The following is a 19,065-nucleotide window of genomic DNA, read 5'->3' as shown; positions in this document are numbered from 1 at the left end:
AAAAGAAACAATTACACAACCACCTATGAAAAAGCAGTTGGCAACAGAGGGAAGGAAAAACACCTTCAGCAGAGTCAGCATTATGCCAAAAAGTGATCAACTGTCATAAGCTAATTTCCGGTATTTCTGAAAAATTGCCTGTATTTAAACTGTTGTAAATACTTGTTAGCTTATAAGTTGTCAAACATATGTCAAATGTATCTCTTATGAATAATATCGAGACATTTTGAGTCAGAAAGAACATCCCTATCGCAAATTAGAAGCTGCAAACAGTTTTTGGCAAAGTCAGTTGTAAATATCCTTTATTTACTTGGCTAAAAAGACATTAAACATGTGTTTTTTAAGAGAGAGATGCCCAAGAGGGCAGAAGAAACTGCAACATATACAACACAAAAGGACCGGATTGATAATAATGTCGATACAATAATGCAGAGTCGTATGGATATGGATGTATTTATTGCTTTTAACAGGTTTCATGGTAACATCCACACAAACTGTACAGGGTAATACTGAGTGTGCAATAGGTTAAAGAAGCAAAGAAAAGCACGAGATCTGCGATGATTGAATCCGTTACTGGGCTGATGTCTCCAGCTGGCTTATGGTCATTATTGTTGTAAGCTGGTTAAAGTTTTTCAGACTTGCTTTGCTAATTGTTTCCAGGCAACATGCAAACCCCCTAAGACTGATGTAATGAGTCTCCATCTGTCCCACTGTGACGCTGTAGCTCAGACCTTTCTTGCTGATTACGGTACAACTAAAAATAGCTGCCAGGTCTAAGGCAACTAGTACTGCTTTAACTGCTTCCTTATCAACAAAGCTCTCTGACACTTGAAATAAGGCACCTTTAAGTATGTTTACTCCTCAAATGGCACAACAAACAACAAGGGGGAAGGAGTAAAGTAAAGATGAGTGCAGATCACCTTGTAATGACCCAGCTTTTGATATTCTGTATATACAAATGTCTGTGATTGTTAATCTACTTTACCTGACAGTCTGTGGTTTTCTTTTGTGACTCTGATTGAATTGAACTGTAAACTTGTTTACACCTAACTAGGAGTTAGTCCACTATGGGCAAAACCTCAGAATATAATTAGCATTACGACTAATATTTCTGGCTACACACTAATGAGATAACTAAAGCCATACCAGCAACAGAACAGACCTAACAGCCTGACTGTGCCAAGGATCGCGCATATGTTGTACACTGAGCTATTTCTGTCCGTTGAAGTGTAGCTCTGACACGTGTGTGAAGTTCTGGCAGTTGTACAAACCTCTTTAACGTAAGGAAGTGTACAGGTCAGCAGGGGTCAAAGCATTACAGAGAGTACTCTAAAGTAGCATTTCACTGACATTTTACAATTTTCATCAACCACAGAAATCTGTTGAGAACGTAGCCTGCTTCTCAGAGTACTGTTTGTCTCCAACTAAGACGCCTCATATCCAGAAACTGAGGCATCATCATCCCAAGCCCTTAACTCAAGTCCTTCTATGGTGGTGAAAAGTTCAAATGTTTTAGTATTTTATTAGATATTTTATTTCTCAGCAGGCTGAGACCTATCCTTCACCCAATAGGCCTGGCTGCATTAGACTAATGTGATAACTATGTTGCTCTACTCTTGCATCAAAATACACTAATTACTATCAGTTACAAGTACTTACTGAAACGGCAACTTCATGAACCCATTTCGTTTTGGCATCAGGATAAGTATACCTACTGCTCACTCACAAACAGCAGCTTGAAAACAAACAGATGTTTAGCAATACTTTGAGAAGGCAGCCCCTTTTCTCAATGGATCTCCCCACCCCCAAAGATTGAGGGCCCATATGGCATAGCGAACCCAATTCCTTATTACAAGTACCTGAATGTTTCACCTATAAGGTGAAAACAGTTGTCATCAGCAGGCAGCATAGGACCTCAGCACACACACTGCTTCAGGTAAGCCACCAGTAATTGCATCGATTTCCCATGCTGTTTACAGAGGCTTCCATGCTCAGACCTCAAGGCTCGCTTCAAAAGCTGTACAAGCACCTAATCAAACTGTTTGGACTCACAACCTGCACTATGGCCATATCTTGCCGAGCATTTGAATAATTAAATGTAATTAAATTCATTTAAATGTTATTCAAAACTAACACCACATAAAACACTGATGGCACAGTAGGGCTAAAAGATCCCGAGGAGTGAATGGCAGCACCAAGTTTTGACAAGGTGCCAGATAAAGTAATGTGTTAAATGTTCACTTCCTAATATTTTTCATGCAATGTTAATCTTAAAGTGAAAGAGTGATTATGGACGATAACAAGCTTTAAAATGTCTAAAAAAATGATCTTGACTCAGTGCTTCCACCAACTGGTAGAATGAAAGACTATTGGAAAGCAGGATGCCCCATCCGCAGCTGGAAAATGCATCAAACACATAGCATCCACATTTCATTTCTTTAAAAGATTTTTCTATATGTAAACGGAAAAAAGGTAAGATTAGGGAGCCTTTATCAGTCCCACTGTTTGTAAATTGACAGAAATTTACAAGGGAATTGCACAAGAAATAAGAAAGGTAGTGTATCATCCAGTGGAGTCCAGCACTGAATAGAAAACCGTTTGAGGAGTTGATTTAAACACTGTATGGCGTTTGAATTTGTATTCAGATGATTTGTATTGGCATCTTCTCTGGAAACAAAAAGCCAATATTTGTCATGTATAATGACTACCAGTGTCCTCTTGACTTTTATAATCTTACCAGCTGCTTTGCAACATCAGTAACATCCACTAGACTAAATTAAATTAGGTTATTAGATTAAGTAACTTTACGCCTAGTACTGTATTTTTTTTTCTGTACTCCAATAAATCTGTATTATTTCTTATTATGTTTTCAGAATCTTACCCAATAAAGCTTTGTTTAAATTTATGTTTTTCCCTCTCAGTATTTATCCAGTGATTCAAAGACAGGGGCAGGTCCTGTGTGAATTGTACATGTTCTAACATGACTAAAGGCTCAATCGAGTGGTGGGCTGTCACCATATTTACGGCTAGCCAGGAGCAACTGCTCTGCTAGCCGTCTGGCTAAGTAAATGATGTCCCGGCGTAGCTAAACTTTAGTTAAGTTGTCCACCGTTACCTGTCCGCATGCCTCATACTTTTGGGATTTAACTGTTTTTTAATTCATGGTAAGCAAAAAATGTTTTCCGACATTAATAAATAACGGGGGGCTATAGATATAGTTAGCCACGTTAACGTTAGCATACTTCGCTAGGAGCTATGCCTACATTTGAATCGTAGGAGTTAGGCTTGTTACACCTAGTAGAGACAAGTTTGTGTCTAAACTTAAAAGAAATCAAGGAAATGTACTGGAGTGCTGTAGAAGAAAATGGTTGTTGAATGGGAATGCTAACGTGTTATTATTTAACCGGTAACTCTTGATTTCGCATTTCTGTCCAGATGCTGGAGGATAATTTCACCATATTCTTGTCACTGGCTAGGAAAACGATGAAGGAAAATGATCGGTTCGGATATACTCGGTGTTAGCAGTATATATTAGTGCTTCCGCTAATTTGGGCATTCCAACTTCAGCAGGCCGAAGACAATCCAGCAGCTTTCCTGATTTTCGAAGCAGTGGTGGAGACTCAGCTCAGGACTTAAGTACCACCCATCTGCCCTTCTCTTGGATCCTGGAAAAGCAACGCCTCCTTGTGACTGATATTCAGCATGTCAGGTGCGTTAACGGCAAGCTATTTTACACCTGCTCCATCACTGCCTAGAGTAATAAATCATGTCCTCCACATGAAGTTGAACCAAAAAAAGGAGCCCAAAATGCATACACCAATAAACATACACTCCACGATGAACCACTGCTATCAGATAGAAGGAAAGTTTTTGTTATAGAAGCTTCCCATTGTTGTTTCTCGGCTGGATGATCTATCTGGTCCTGCAGCCAAGTGTGTGAACTTGCACCAAAAATCCCCTGCAGACCTTTTGCCTGTGCTGGCATCCTTAGCTGACATCCATGGCTGCATTCCTTGAATCTCAAGCCCACTCACTGAATGGCTATCCCACAGTGCCCCTTTTGCCCTGCTTCTCTCCACCCTACTCTTTCTTTCTCCCTCTCTCGCCCAGCGAGCAGTCCCGGCTGGATAGTGGGGTCCATTGTGTCAGTGAGATGTTTATTAATGAGAGGGATGCACACGGAGCAGAGCTGCTATAGAAGGACTAATCACTAATCTCTTCGTTAATGCGGACAACCTGTGTATGCAGTGGCATACATTACAAGGAAGCTGTGTGACAAGGACATACAAGTTGGTGTTCAGTGGGGTGTCTTGGTGAAGTTTAGTTGTATTTTAAAGTTTTTGGAGAAGTTTTGTTTCTAGGTTTGAGTGTTTGTGTTGGGATGGAAGTTTAGCTTTTATGTGTAGGTGCAGAAACCAAGTTCTGTTAAACAAGAAACCAAGTTTTGTTTATATTATATACCTTTGGATTTAGGAAGAAAGGTTTTTGTATCTATGAAAGGAGTAGTGTTTGTCTGAGTGTGTGTGTGTGTGTGTGTGTCTGTTGCCTACCATGCCTTTGCCTCCGCCTGATGTCCCGGCCACTCAGAGGCTGGCACTGGACTGTCGTACCCTTCTGGACCATCGCGTTGGCAAGGGTAAGTGACAACATCACCTCCCCTGTGGTCTTTGGGACCCTGCTTAGTGTCACTGAATAGCTGGTTTTTACCATACTTCCCAAATTCACATTACTTAAAAATAAGTCATTGTGAAAATGGAAACTATTATTTGGGGTCTGCCTCTCTCAAAGTTGCTTGAGATTGTTCACAGTTAATAATACAAGGTGCTGCTAAACAGTGTTGCCCAGTTACCAAGGCAGATTTTATTTATTACTACAATCAATTTATTGCCAACCTCAATTAATTGTACAACTGCTGATTTCATTGGCAATCAATAGGCAATCAATAATGCACTTTTGGGAATTGCAGAACTGAGCTTGATTGATGGATCTTTGCATTCTAAAACCCTGTGAGCTGCTACTATTTCACATAAGAGAGAAACACCTAACATGTTGTTATTTTAGATGTTTAGTTCATTATAAGATCGTCTTAGAAGACTGAAAACTGTGAACCAGAGAGACTGAGCACTTAATACATAATAAGTGTGCATTTGAGTTTTTATGAGTGCACTGCAGTATTGTGAGGTTTCTGATCAAACCGCTGCAAATTTGTGCATTAGAACAAATGTGATGATCTTATCTCTTTTTAAAGGCTTTGTGGTAATAGTTATAAAAAGATAGGATTCATTTGAAAGTTCTGCTTTTGTGGCGCATTCATGTTGCTCTGGTGATGAGCTTTGCCATTCGTGAGATGGAAGCAAGCGCTGTTGCATAGAGCAGGGCGATATGACCAAAAATATTTATCACGACATACATTTGAAAATTTGCGATAACGATATAACTGACGATATAATTGACACTAGACAAATTACTTTACAACTCCACAACTTTATTAGTGCAAAAAAACCCCATCTATGTATTTTCACATAAACAAGCAGCTGTTTTTTATGTGCATTAAAGTTATATAAAAAATGTAACAGTGCAAATGCAAATTCCTTGCTGACAGTTTAATCAAAAGGCATTTCCAATGGAAATTGGCCGACATATCCTCAGCATAACCATGTATAATATCCACAAAACATTAAAAAGAGGTTATACACACACAATACGGTAATATTATGTTAAAGCACCGTACGCATCACTGCACGAGGCTCCTGCCTACGATAGCTGTAATGCTCCGACAATCCATCAAGCGGTGCAGGTTCGTAGCTTAGCAAAGTCATACTAAAACATTTGACAGATTTTCGAGCACCGTGTAACACATAAAATTGTTTTGAGGTCAGTAAACACAACCAGAATTCATACATAAGGCACACGGGATTATAAGGGGCACTGCTGATTTTCAGAAAAGGATTGATTTTAAGTGTGGCGTAGTTTCCAAAAAACACGGTAATAACGACGGCCCGCTAGCATGCTCTGCCAAAAATAGTGCTTTGGTGTGTATTTGACGGATGAAAGCTAAACCAGTTCCACACCACTGAAGTTGCAGCATTTTTACAAACCAATTCTGGTTCATCCGTTTCATTCAACGATCTGCTTTCGCCCTTCTCATTCTCTGTCGCCGCCGTGCTTTTTCCGCCATGTGCGTATGAAAACAAAGGCATTGCGCATGCGTGTTTTACCCATATTCAATATTTCATTTTCTCACCGTTGCCCAGCATGTATTACCATAAATGGTATGATATGGCCCAGCCCTACTGTTGAATTTATCTGCTGTTTTTTTTTTTTTTTTAGAAAATGAAACCTGGAAGAGAAAACGTAAACTGTCACTTCATTAAAAGGAATGGTTATTTGCTTTTGTTTATGCAAATATCAGTACACATGGTTATGTAATCGCACATTTCCTACTGTAAGGAAGTGTGGCAGAAGGTTGCATAAGTGCAGAAGGAAAAGCTGAATTTAAGTAAAGCAGAAAAGAGGGGAAGATTAATGATGAGAGGAGGGCAAGAGTGATGCTGGCAGGGGCTGGAGAGAGGGAGACGAGAGGGTTGTGTGGGAAGGAGGTATTCTCCCTTTTCATCTTTGTGGTGCACATTTCGCTCTTATTCTGTCAGTCCTTGCCTTTTTTTCCCTCTGTAATTGAAAGGTAGATTATAAGTGAGTTTGGTGTGCTTGTATGCACGCTTGCATGTCAAAATCTGCACTGCCCCCGTTAAGAAGGAGCACTGTTGCAGAAGAATGGGAAAATCCAAGGTCATCACGGCATGCTTTCCTCTGACGTTGCCTCTCAGCCCCTTTTTGTGCGCAAGTGTGTGAATGACTGTGTGTGTGCCTGCATGGCAAGGAGACTGTGCGTGTGTAACTCATAGCAGCGAGCCAGCCTCTGCACCAATCACGGTGCACATTCATATGCCTTTTAGCTCCAAGCACACGTGCAGGCATTTATCCCAGGCTGAGCGGTGCGTGTGTTTGTGTGCATTTTCAGTGCCTCTAGGCACAGCAGTGTGTCTGCATGAGGAACTGAAGCTGCATTAAGAAAACATAAACGGCCGTAGTGAGCGACTTCCACATCACGACTAATGTACGGTAAGGTTAACAATCCTTTTTCCATTGCATATTGGTCTGTGCATTCTGGGCTGTGTAAACATGTGAGTAATATCAGGCATCCGCCGTTTAGCCTGTTTTCCTACATTCTACAAAGATGTTTCCTTCTCGGCTTTCTTGCGATAAAAAGCAGTTCTGACTAGAGTGTAGCAGCTCCTGAAAGCGCCTTATGAGAACTTGGACACTTAAAAGGATACTCACTGTTACATTACAGTAATAGATTACTCGGGGACTCTGCTTTGAAGATGTTTATGTTTGGTAATAGACACTTATTTACTCCTAACTATCACTGATAATGTTTCTTTCTGTTATAGTTGGTGTTAACAGGGTGTGTTCTCTGTCAGTGTATTAAGTATTTGCTAACTCTGGTTAACTTTGGGTGTTTGCGTTATAACCTTGTGTTCATATATGTATGATTCTTCAGTATTTTAGATACTATGTGTTAAATTATGTTTCTTTAAAAACAGAAAAGCTCTGGTAAGATCATTTTTAGATTTGATGAAATCCCCCAGATGGTTTTTGACATTTATTTTGGCTCTGATGTTACTGAGGCATGTTGATATATGGTTAATTGATTAGTGTTAATTAAAAATGTAGCCAGCTTTGCTTTGAATTGCAGACTGTTGATGGAGTAAGGTTTTGGTTTGGAGTGGATTTTTAACACAGGCGCTTCAAACTGAAGGCTGTACAGTGTGCTCAGCTTATAGTGTCTGTGCAGGTTTAAGGGATTCATAGTGTGTTGGACCAGGCTTGTGTTATATAGATTTGTTGGCAGCGGGGTCTGGCCATCAGTGTGTTGGTCGGATTACACCAGCCATGTTTGCTTCCACCCACACTGATCGAATGTGTGCTGTGAATCTGGCTCTTGGCTTAATTGGCTGAAAAACTGATGTATATGATGTTTTCCTTATGAAATTCCATATTTTCCAGTACCTCAAACATACCTAAGCGATATGGTGGGCAGGTATGGTGGAGTGTTATGGTTATATATAAGCAGGACATTTGAGTAGTTTTTATGTCATCCCCAAATATTTTTATTCCCTGTCACACTTCCCAAAAGGCTGTCACCCTCTTCTCTATGATATGTACTCTGCTCCTCTCCTCATCTGCTGTACAGTATTCCCAAACTCAGTGACAGCGTCTGTGCATACTGGTTAGCTGTTGAAATGGGCTTGCTCATTATTTGTTATTTGCTTACGCGCTCCTCGTTTCTCGTTTGCTCTCCGTATTGCCAGATTCTGCTGTGTGCTTGCATTTCTTTGTGTGAGTACAACGTTTGAAGATGTTTGCTGATGTAAAAATAGCAGGACTTTGTCTCTCTCCCCCCTCCCTCTTATGTAATGACACCCCTGAAGGGCAGCTTGCTTTGTAACCCTTATGAGAAGTGATGTGTTTCTTGGGGAAGTATGTATATTTACAGCAAGGTCACTGTATGCCTGTGTGTCAGCGTTGGCCTTCAAAACCACCGCTTTGCATGACCCTAGGTGAAGGTGAGGTCTGAATGTGCACCTGCAGTTCTGTTTCCCAAGTATACGCACACCTCCATACACACAGGCAGATATTAAGTGTGTTAAATATTGTTGTTGCTGGGTGTCAGGACTGTATTTATTCTCTCTTATCCGCCATGTGACTTCAGGCACAACAGAGCAGATTTGGGACAGCAGGTGCAGATGACACTGCAAGATGCGTAAAGCGTCATGCACCACCTTGTGCATTCACATGTATGTTTTTGTAGCATCCTTTGAGATAATTTCTGTTATTTTTTTATTTTTTTATTTAGCACTAGTGTCTACAGCTGATATGTGGGAACCCACAGTGCAGTTATTAACACCTCATGGTGTTTGTGTAAGTGGGTGGAGGATTTTTTCTTTTTTTCTGTTTTTTTTTTTTCAAAAATTGTTATTATCATGCAAAAACATGTCTTCTGTAGCTATGTATTTTTGCTTGCCTTTATTTTTCTTACTTCCACGTGCAGTTTTGTCCTCCCTTCTCTCCATTTCTCTCTCACCCTAAAGTGGAAATGTTAAGCTGATATCCTGGGGGAAATGGAGAGTGTAATCTGTTAATGTACCGGCCCATTGTTAGGAGGATAAAAATAGATTGTGATTGGCTGGCTTCTTCCTGTGGCGATTTGAAGGATGGTGGCCCCCCCACCCTTACATGTGTGTATATATCCACTCATAACTTCATGCTGGAAGATTGTGTAGCTTAACATCCAATTAGTAGCGATAGATGTTCACCTTGTCGTTGTATTAGTGTTAGAGCTACAAGTGATTTATTGTTCCTGTGTTTCAAGCTCGTCAGTGTGTTGCTCACAGTGTTTGCTGTGTAGGTTTTATTCCTTATTTGAGTCTGTGTGGAGGAGCTCGGTGTCCAGCCCATAAATGTGTTGTCACCTTGCAGCACAGCGTGGGTGGATGTCGTGAGACCCCCTGCTTTGTGCTTTTCACCACTGTCGACCAAATCATTGTGCACCCACTTTGTTTTGCCTTCTAAGTTTTTTTTCTCCCTAACTAACCCATCATTAGCAGAAGCACAAAACAGCCCTCATTCCTTATAACAGAAACTGAACACAACTTTGAAACATCACAGGAATTTCTGTGCCAGCAAATCAGCTGGAGAAATTTCCTCAGAGAAGCGGCATTGCAGTACACACATTACAATTAGAGTGCAAGCAGAATATGTAAATGTTTTAAATGGCGGTAGTTTAATTTTATGTTATAAAGACCTGTGGGTGTAATCGGCCTCTTTGAGCCACTTTCATCAAGTTTGTTGAGTTGTAGAAACAAATATGCTGTTTGGTGTCAGTCAGTTGATCTAACACTGAAGTAAAGAGAACTGGTTACAATTTTTTAAAAAGGAGGGAAAAGGCAGGATATATCCAAATGCTGCACCACAGGTGTGTGAAATAAAATGCCAATATATTACATAATTTAGTTTATTTAGAAATGACTTTCCCCAAAAAATTTTATGTGCAGCTGACAGAGAGGACAGAACAGATTTGTCCTGGACAGAGCAGATGCAATAAGTAGCACTAATCTGTGACTCATTCAGCACATCTCATTTCACCTCCCCCATCACACTCCCATCTCTGTATATGTCTTTCTCTCATTCTCCTGCCCATTCTCTGTCTGTCCGGTACCCTTTCTTCTGGAGACTAGGGACCCACTGTATTTTTTTATTAATTCAGTGTTGACTCCTACACTCATGCCCTGAGCCAATACAACAAGGATGTGAACAGGAGGTGGATGGAGTTTAGGTGGGTGCAGGAAGGGAGGGAGAGTTGCAGAGGCCTCATTAGTGTTTGAAGTGATAGAGGAAAGAGAAGAAGTGCTACGAGTAGACTCACACTTCCCTGAGATGAGCACATGGATGACAACTCCTACCGAGTTCAACACAACTTAGAGAGCAGACATGAGTCTTGAAAAACGCGCTTTTAGTACTCAAAGTGATAACTTTATTAAAAGGTCTATTAGGGACATCTTATCTGTTCTTGCAGCTGCCTTGCCAGGCGTGGGTCACTGATAATGTAGCAGAAGGCTACTAAATGTTGATACACAGCCTTGTTGCTCAGTCTAAATGACGATCTCTATAGCAGCAGTGCTCAGAAGTCTAAATAGTCTCAACACTCATTTTCTTTCTTTCTTTCTTTCTTTTTTTTTTAATACTGGGAATTAATATAAAATGTTAAATGTGTTTGTTTTCAAAAGTTGGTTGGCCAAAAATGCAAGATAAGACAAAGTGTGTGAAAATATTTTGTTTTTAATTTTTCTGTTGTTATACTATGTGACTTTGATATGTTTGTGCTTTGAGAAAAAAAACCCCCTCATGCATGCACATCTCTTGGGAATAAATCATTTTCCACCCAAAGCTTTGCTTTTGTCTTGAGAAGGGACTCAGCGTTAGGGATAGCATCAGTGACTCAGGTGCATTGGCTGATGTTTGTTTCCTTGATTTTTACAGTTTGATTGTGCCAATTAAGTTCTAGATTGGATAGTCCTGTTTCTTTGGGAGTACAGGTGTCTCACATTTCAGGCTTGAAAAGTGTCCATTTATAATTAACTTTGGTAATGCATGACCTCTTCTCACACATATTTGACTTCCAACAACGTCTTGTGATGGGAAGTTTTTCAAGCAGCAACACATGTCCCAATGAAGATGATTGCTTACACAATTAGGTATAATTTCCTGTCATGATTGTACTAACAAAGACACTAGGGATGAGGGAAAGAATTGATGCAACATGGTATTGCGATATCTTGTGTGGTTATATCGTGGGTGTTACACACTCATGGTTTGATATCAGTGTTTGATATTTACCAAGTAATATTTTAATACGTTATTATACAGATATGACTCGTTATGAACAAATATTGAAGAGTGCATAAAATCTTTACATTTCCCGTCTTTGTCTTAATAGATACGTTGCTAACACCAAGGCATGGTGATTATAATCACTTATATTTATTTAACAAGGGGAAATGTTGTCACGTCCAAATAAATAGGCTTTTCTTATTTATTGGATTTCACAAAGTATTTTGCAAGTCATATTTGTCAGTTCTGGCATAGCGTGAGCAGTGTTGTTGATGGTGTTGTTTGAAGAACAGATAATAGCTTTTTTGGTAGTAGTTTAAAAAAAAATGTATTACCTTGGTGTTGAGTTGGGAGATGGTCTATAAATGGAATGGAAGCCATTATTGCAAAGGTGTAGCAAATAGACCGCTAATAATGTTGTCTTTGTGCTCAGAATGTTTTTTTTTTTTTTTTTACTGCCATTTCATGAGACGTTGCTCAGTCTGTGTAACAGCAGCAACAATAATGATTAATAAACCACTTTTTAATTTAAGTTAAGAAAAGGGAAGAAGATGACGTTGGGAGAAAGGAAGGGCAGATGAAAATCTTTCTTAGTGCACTGATTTTCTTTTCTTTTAATAAACGTTAAATACCTCCTGTCTCTATTTGTGTCAGAGAACCATTCATTACTTGCCTGCAATGCTGACTGCATTATGACCTACTTTTTTCGTCTAGCTTTATGACTCTAAAACTCACACGGTGAGTTTAAAGGAAGTAAGATGGGGGGAAAAATGCACGTATGCTTCAAAGGTAAAAGCGTAATTTGGGAATTTTGGAGGGTGTCCCTTTTTCATTTTCACAGGGTCTCCCTTATGACTCATCACTGCTGAATTCCCTCAACCAATCATGTCAGCTCTCTGCCTCTCTGCCTGGCTTGCTTTCTCCTCAGTGCAAAGTCAGAAAAAAATCACTGTTCACAGTTCGTACTTTGTGCTGCATCATTCTCTTTAAGGCTGTCTTGACTGAGAGAAAGCGAGGTGTGTGTGTGTGTGTGTGCGTGTGTGTGCCTGTTTCATCTCAGTGGCATTGCTGTCACTGTAATTGTCTGGTGACCACATTCCTTATATGTTGGTGTCCTGAAGTGTCTTTCCACAGAATCGCCTTGATTTGACATGTGTTTTGTGACATAAAGTTTCGGTTTGATAAATCTTTTTAACGCTAAAAACAAAAGTTCGAGTGATTATGTCATACCCGTACCGCATGAAGTAGGCGTATTGTGTGTATAGGAATTTCTTTAAAAGCTGACATGAAGTCACCTTCTACTGTACACATTTTTTTTTATTTGTCTCAGGCTATACGTATTTGTAAGTTCATGCGTTTATATTTATGTATGCTGCTAAATTAATGATATTACGTCCTGACTATTGTCAGTTGACAAATATGAACAAATCCATTTTGTCCATTTTCCTGGCTGCAGTTGTGTTTTTTTTTTTTTTCTTGCCGACAGGTCAGTATGACTTCTGTTAAAGTTAATGTTTATTTTCTGTAACTTATTTTTCTCCAGCTTTCAACCATTACTTCTGTTGTGAGAGCAATAATGTGAAGTCATTAGTTGCTGAACTGGAATGACTTTTTTATTGCCCATTTGTTGCAGTGTTCATTGAATCGGTACCGAAATGTGGCTGATTTGAGACTACCTCATTACTTTGGCTGACAGAGTGCAGACTAATACTACTACCAGAAAAAGAAAAAAGGAAAAAGACCTGATTTATTGTATTTCTATCAGTCATGCTGCACAAGCCTAATTGAGCACTTCTCTCTTGTTTTTGTTTTTCCTCTCCATTTTCTCCTTCCTCAGGGGTTTGTGGCTGTTGCGGGGCACTCAGGCCTCGGTACAAGAGACTGGTAGACAACATCTTCCCAGAAGATCCAGAGGTGAGAAGTGACTCTTTCTGTTTTTTTATTAATACCTCATGTTGTCAAAGTCAAATACCATTCGTCTACATAGTGTAGAGTTACATATAGAAATCATTTGGTGCTTTCGTATCTGTGGATAAAAAATAACTGGGGTCATTGTACGTTAAGGATAAAAATTGAGCTTTGCCAGGTTTAGCTGGTAGGATCCATCTGTGGTCGCTTTGCTTGCAAATATAAATAGTTATGGCAATTTATATTTAGGAGGATTTATATTGAGCTACATAACTGCCTTCTTCAAAGCTCATCTTTCCTACCATTTTTCTGATTTACTGAGATCTGATGCAGATGACTCATAAAGGGAATTAATCTGGGCTGAGATGAAGAAGCTGATTTGCTCTTCATTACTGCCTCAATGCTGCTGCAGTAACCCACTTTACCTTTTAGATCTATGGTCTGCAGTACAGCGGCATAGTTATACTTAACTCTTTTTCCCCCCCTGCTTTTTGTCTCTGTGCACCTGCTTATTGTGCTCCAAAATGAAACCTGCAGTGGCTGAGTCTGTAACTAATGGTGCTCCAGCAGATTAGGCATAATTAAGGAGTCTGATAATGTTGACTCGAAATTGTGTCACATCGTGTGAGCATGTGAATGTGTGTATATATGCATTTATTGAAATACTTGATGGTAAAGAAGTTAAATATAGCAATGTATTCTTAGGTTTGTATGTATTTGTTTTCTTTTTTACTTGTCTTTGCTAAAAAATAAATTTGGAAAAGAATTGAGGTCCTATTTAATTTGTAAATGTGCAGTGGCTGGGTAGTGAAACTGGAAAATTCTGAAATGTAGCGACCAAAAAAAGCTACTAATTTCACTGGTGCTTTTTCTGTCTTCTCTTAAAAATTGTGTTGATGGTTTGGATGAGAAGCCATGTTTGTAGGTAAACTTAACAGTCAAACTGGTTATTGCTCATTAAACTAATTTCAAGAAGATGGTAGTTGGTAGCGCATTCTTCGTACGCAGGTATGACAGCAGATGTGCTCTCTTAGATTGAATTCAGATATATAAAAACAATGACTGCATCCTGTTTTTGTGCATGCTGTGACATTACCACTTAGGCACTTACATTAAAAGGGGCATTGTTATTGTTCATCCTGCTAAAATGTGTCCCTTGGTTAGAGACACATCCCCAGCTAACATGAGTGAGTTGTTTTGAACATATTGTGATGTGCTATTTTTTTGTGCGTGTAAATGGCAAATTATATGCATAACTTATAACAATAAAAGGAACAATTATGTACAGGATGCTTGGGTTGTATAAGTAGTTCCACTGGTGCTCATGTCTTCATCACAAGATTTATCATTTTACAGAGAGTTACCCATTTTCATTTATACAGTGTCTATGAAAGTAACTTTTTTTTTCTGTTAATGTGGGTACAATATTGAGAAAAACAAATTACACCTTCTTCCAGTTCTAAGGTTTTATGTATCAAGACAATAAAAATCATGTTGTCTTAAGTTGTGGAAATTTGCTAACACAAAGCAAAGAAAGAAAGACACCAGCAATTACCTTGGAGAAGTAATGAGAATGAAGCCATTTGCCAACAGTTGGAACTTCATCATTGTACAGGAAGAAAGATTATTCGCAAGTGGAAAGCTTTCAGGGTGGTTTCCAAACTTCTCAGCAGTGGATATCGTATCATCTCAAAGTCAGACTGTCAGACACCCCTCCTGCAACCCCCCCCCCGCCATCTCAGACTCTAGCAAATTTAAATGTTAAAGTTCATGACAGCACAATTAGTAAAAGGTTGAACAAGTATGGCTTGTTTGGCAGGGTTACCAGGAAAACGCTTGGTAACCCTCTCTAAAAAGGACATGACAGAACAGCTTATGTTTGCGGAACTGAATCTGAACAAACCATGCGACTTCTGGGACATGACCTTTGGACAGATAAGACCAAAATCAAGCTCAAACACCTCATACCAACTATCAAGTGCAGTGGTGGAGGGGTGAAGATTTTGGCTTGTTTTGTGGCCAAAGGACCTCTGCAGCAGTCATTGAGTCAACCATGAACTATAGTATAGCAACTAAGTATTCTAGAGTCGAATATGAGGCCATATGTCTGACAGCTAAAGCTTGAATAAAACTGGGTCGTTCATCAGGACAATACTCTCAAGCACAGCAGCAAATCTGCAGCAGAATGGAGGAAAAGGAAAAGAATCAAGGTGTTGCAGTAGCCCAGTATAAGTTCAAAGCTCAACCTGATTGAAATGTTTTGATGGGACCATAACAGATCTGCGCTTTTATAAAGACAAGTGGGCCAAAGGTTGTCAGAGACTAAAAACAGTTGTGACTTTTAAAAGCTACAGAAATATGAGGTGTACTCTTTCTTTTTTGTAACACACCGCTCATGTCTTGTCCGGATGTGTAAAACCTTCAAATTTTATTTCATTCACTCCTTTCTTCTTTTTCTTTTTCTTTTCTTTGGTCTTGTCCGAATGTAAGTGAGATCTCAGAGGACTGTTGGTGTTTTTAGCTCTCTCTTCCCCCAGACCAAACTGAAGAGCAGTAAAGTAGGTCAAGGGGAAAAGTAGGAGTTAAAACCTGATGATCTAGTTATACTCATTGATTTGGGGTTTTTAGAAATGAATAGATTTATATTTGTCACTAAACACACACAGTTGCATTAGAGAAACATTTCTGGAACAACAATTTTATAAATTATTATCCCCATTGACACAAAAAAAGCTGTAAAAGTAAACCGAGCCAAAGCCTGTTAGTGAACATTAACCCATGTATGTAAATCCCATCGGACAATTTTTTTTTTTTTTTTTTTTTTTTTTTTTTTCTGGGTTAACTGATCCTTTGGATTATTGCAAAGTGTCCCACTTTTGCCGTCTCCCTCTGTCACCCACCTAGGATGGTCTGGTCAAGGCCAACATGGAAAAGCTGACATTCTACGCCTTGTCAGCTCCAGAGAAGCTGGACCGTATCGGAGCCTACCTGTCTGAGAGGCTGTCAAGGGATGTGGCTCGGCATAGATACGGGTGAGCTTCAACTGTAGTCTCTTAAACATTTGGTGTTTGTGCGTCTTTTGTGTTTATTCTTTGCCACATATCAGTTTATTTAAATCTAGCACAACTGAAGCTGTAACATAAAAATTCTGGGAAGATTTTGAGGTGGCTTGGCTGTTGGTAATAGGAAAAGTGGTGCTTGTAATATCCTTTCATCAAAGAGATTTGTTCTGATCTCTGCATAAGATCTGAGCTTATCTAAGCGCTTAAGACTGTGCTGTAAAAATCCTTCTTTGTATTCTGCGTGCGTGTTCTTGACCCTGTTTCCTCGTTACATTCGAAACTCACTGTCACTATCTTCGCAATATAACCAACAAGACATGGAGGAAAATGGGTCTGTTTTTAATAAAAAAGAACACGATTGGTTTGGGTTATGCGTTGTGATGTGTTTGTTCAGTCTGCACTTACTTTATATTCCAGTGAAGTTGTTTTTCTCTGAGCACCCTGCAATGATTCTCACAAATGCAAACAGCCTGTACAGATTATATTTACACTTGGCAGAGTCCAGCTGAATATGCTCAGTCTCCAGAGTTTGTCTGGGAAAGCTTATCTTATTTTGATTTCTTGCAGGCACAGACTACATTTATCTTCAGGGTTAAAGTGACTCTCTATTCTCTCTTTTGCCATTCCAGGTATGTGTGCATAGCCATGGAAGCCCTGGACCAGCTGCTGATGGCATGTCACTGCCAAAGCATCAACCTGTTTGTGGAGAGCTTTCTGAAGATGGTGCGCAAGCTTCTGGAGTCAGACAAACCCAGCCTGCAGATCCTAGGAACCAACTCAGTGAGTTTCCAGGATTTCACTATTGCATTATATCAGTTTGATGACTCCCATTGTTTATAATGAACCACCAAAAACAAACAAACAATCAAAAAAAGAAGACTGGTAGCTGCATTTCTCTGTCAATTTTGCTTTGTGGAAAAATAGGTTTGCATACTTGTCTTATATCTACAACAGAATTAAGTGCCTGTAGTATAAAATAGTAAAAGTATGGAAAACAAATCAAGGGGTGCAATGTTGCTGGATGTTAGTCCTTTCATTCAGATTATATTATTGGATTTTAAACATAGACACTTCTTTAGTTGATTTACAATTTAATAATCAAGAAAACTTGCCTAGCTATAATGTGTTCTATCTTTTCAGACACAAGTCAGCTGTTTTAGTGATATAAATTTACAGAAATGCTCTCACACCCAAGCTGTTGGATGTTAATGTGTCTTAGTTTCTAAGCTTTCCTGCTGCAGCAAATACTGCCCATTTGAGTGGATTTAGAGGTATTATCTGAAATTGACAGGGTGCATTTACTTTCCTGACGTGATGGTAAAAGGCGAGAGATGTTAACCTTGAGAGAATACTGTGTTGAGAAAGATCAGAGCTCAGGGACGGAGTGGTAGGCAGAGAGAAGTGATGAGTATCTTCTGATGTGGGAAGCAGCTATCAGCACTGTCTGCTGGGTCAGGAGAGGACACGTAAAGGAAATCAGATTAGCTTTAGACTATACGGCCGATGCTCTGCAGTCATCTGTGCAGGCTGATGAGACATGCTAGCTTGTCGCTGTCATTCTGTCTTGCACACTTTTATAAACCCAAAACACAAATACAAAGCCTGACACACTCAGCAAGTAGAAGAAATTTATATATACACACAAAATAAAATTATATAATGTGTGTGTGTGTATGTAGAGCACATGCCTATGGGACAAAATCAGGCCCTTCTTAAAATTTAATCTGGCTGCCAGGTTGTAGCTGTGACCTGCATAGCCTTGTGCACATGACAAACTAAACAGACCTCCTCCGCACCCGCAAGTTAAAAAGCTGCATATGATAGAATGCTTAATGAAATGGAAAATTGAATCTAAAGACAGTTTCAAGTGAGGCCAGAGACTGAGTAGCTTACCTCTTTACTGAGTTTAAAAAGGCCCGTGTATTAATTTACCGTGAGACAATTTCTGTTACCAAATAATATAATTTGCAATGTTATTTTATGTTTGAATTCACACACCAGCAAAGACATGAAGACACAGAACAGAACCTTCAAAAAGTCACTGAACTGAAAAGTGCTTTGAAACTCCTCCATGATATGTTTTGAGTGCAATCTCAAAGTGATGAGGCTTGAAAGGGAAGTCTAAACTGTATGGTGCAGGTAAACTGTGCAACAAAGATCTTTTCTTTGTTATTTTAATTAAACTTCCTATCCACCTGTCAAGCTGTGGTGTTCAGACCTGTGAACTAGGCTAGGTAAGACTTCCCGACATATGTGCAAAAACAAAATTAAAGTTTTATTGCATCAGGATGTATTTTGTTGTATTAAATGTGCTCAGTACTGCCAGTAGGTGTCAAATTCAGGCTTGTGAAACAGGTTGTTGTTAGTTGGCTGTATTGTACCGTTCTTATAGAGCCATAAAGCTACGTGCACACTCATCACACAAGGCTTTGTGACTAAAGGCTGGTCAATTGTGGACATTCCTGGTTCTGGTTGCCTAGGTAACTATAATTTATTTACTACGAGGTCATATGTCACTCATTGGTAGCTGCTTCAGTCACTCCTCTGGGAATAAAAATGTTTATCTCTGTGCCCCCTTCTTTTCTCACACACACGCACACACACACACACACACACACACGCTTTGCATCTCCAGAGGTTG

The 19,065-nt window shown here is 39.5% G+C and overlaps 1 protein-coding gene across 2 annotated transcripts in view; it reads left to right on the top strand.

Moving 5' to 3' along the window:
• The first annotated feature begins 4,167 nt into the window (after positions 1-4,167).
• LOC146557803 (protein EFR3 homolog B) overlaps positions 4,168-19,065 on the top strand; it is a 29,174-nt gene continuing 14,276 nt past the window's right edge. The window contains exons 1-4 of one of the 2 annotated variants that reach the window (XM_085246399.1): positions 4,168-4,636; positions 13,292-13,368; positions 16,267-16,394; positions 17,054-17,204. In XM_085246399.1, the coding sequence (XP_085102525.1) occupies positions 4,552-4,636; positions 13,292-13,368; positions 16,267-16,394; positions 17,054-17,204 (441 nt within the window). In that variant the 5' untranslated portion in view covers positions 4,168-4,551. The remainder of the gene's footprint in view (positions 4,637-13,291; positions 13,369-16,266; positions 16,395-17,053; positions 17,205-19,065) is intronic. The other variant, XM_085246398.1, reaches the window with a different exon arrangement.

The sequence above is a fragment of the Mchenga conophoros genome, linkage group LG15 (assembly GCF_057382185.1).
Source record: "Mchenga conophoros isolate Kocher_MC1m ecotype Shallow Benthic linkage group LG15, M_conophoros_male_GT1.1, whole genome shotgun sequence".
In the NCBI taxonomy this organism is placed as follows: Eukaryota; Metazoa; Chordata; class Actinopteri; order Cichliformes; family Cichlidae; genus Mchenga; species Mchenga conophoros.
Note: the sequence above shows the minus strand (reverse complement) of the source record. Positions and strands in the feature narration are given on the sequence as shown.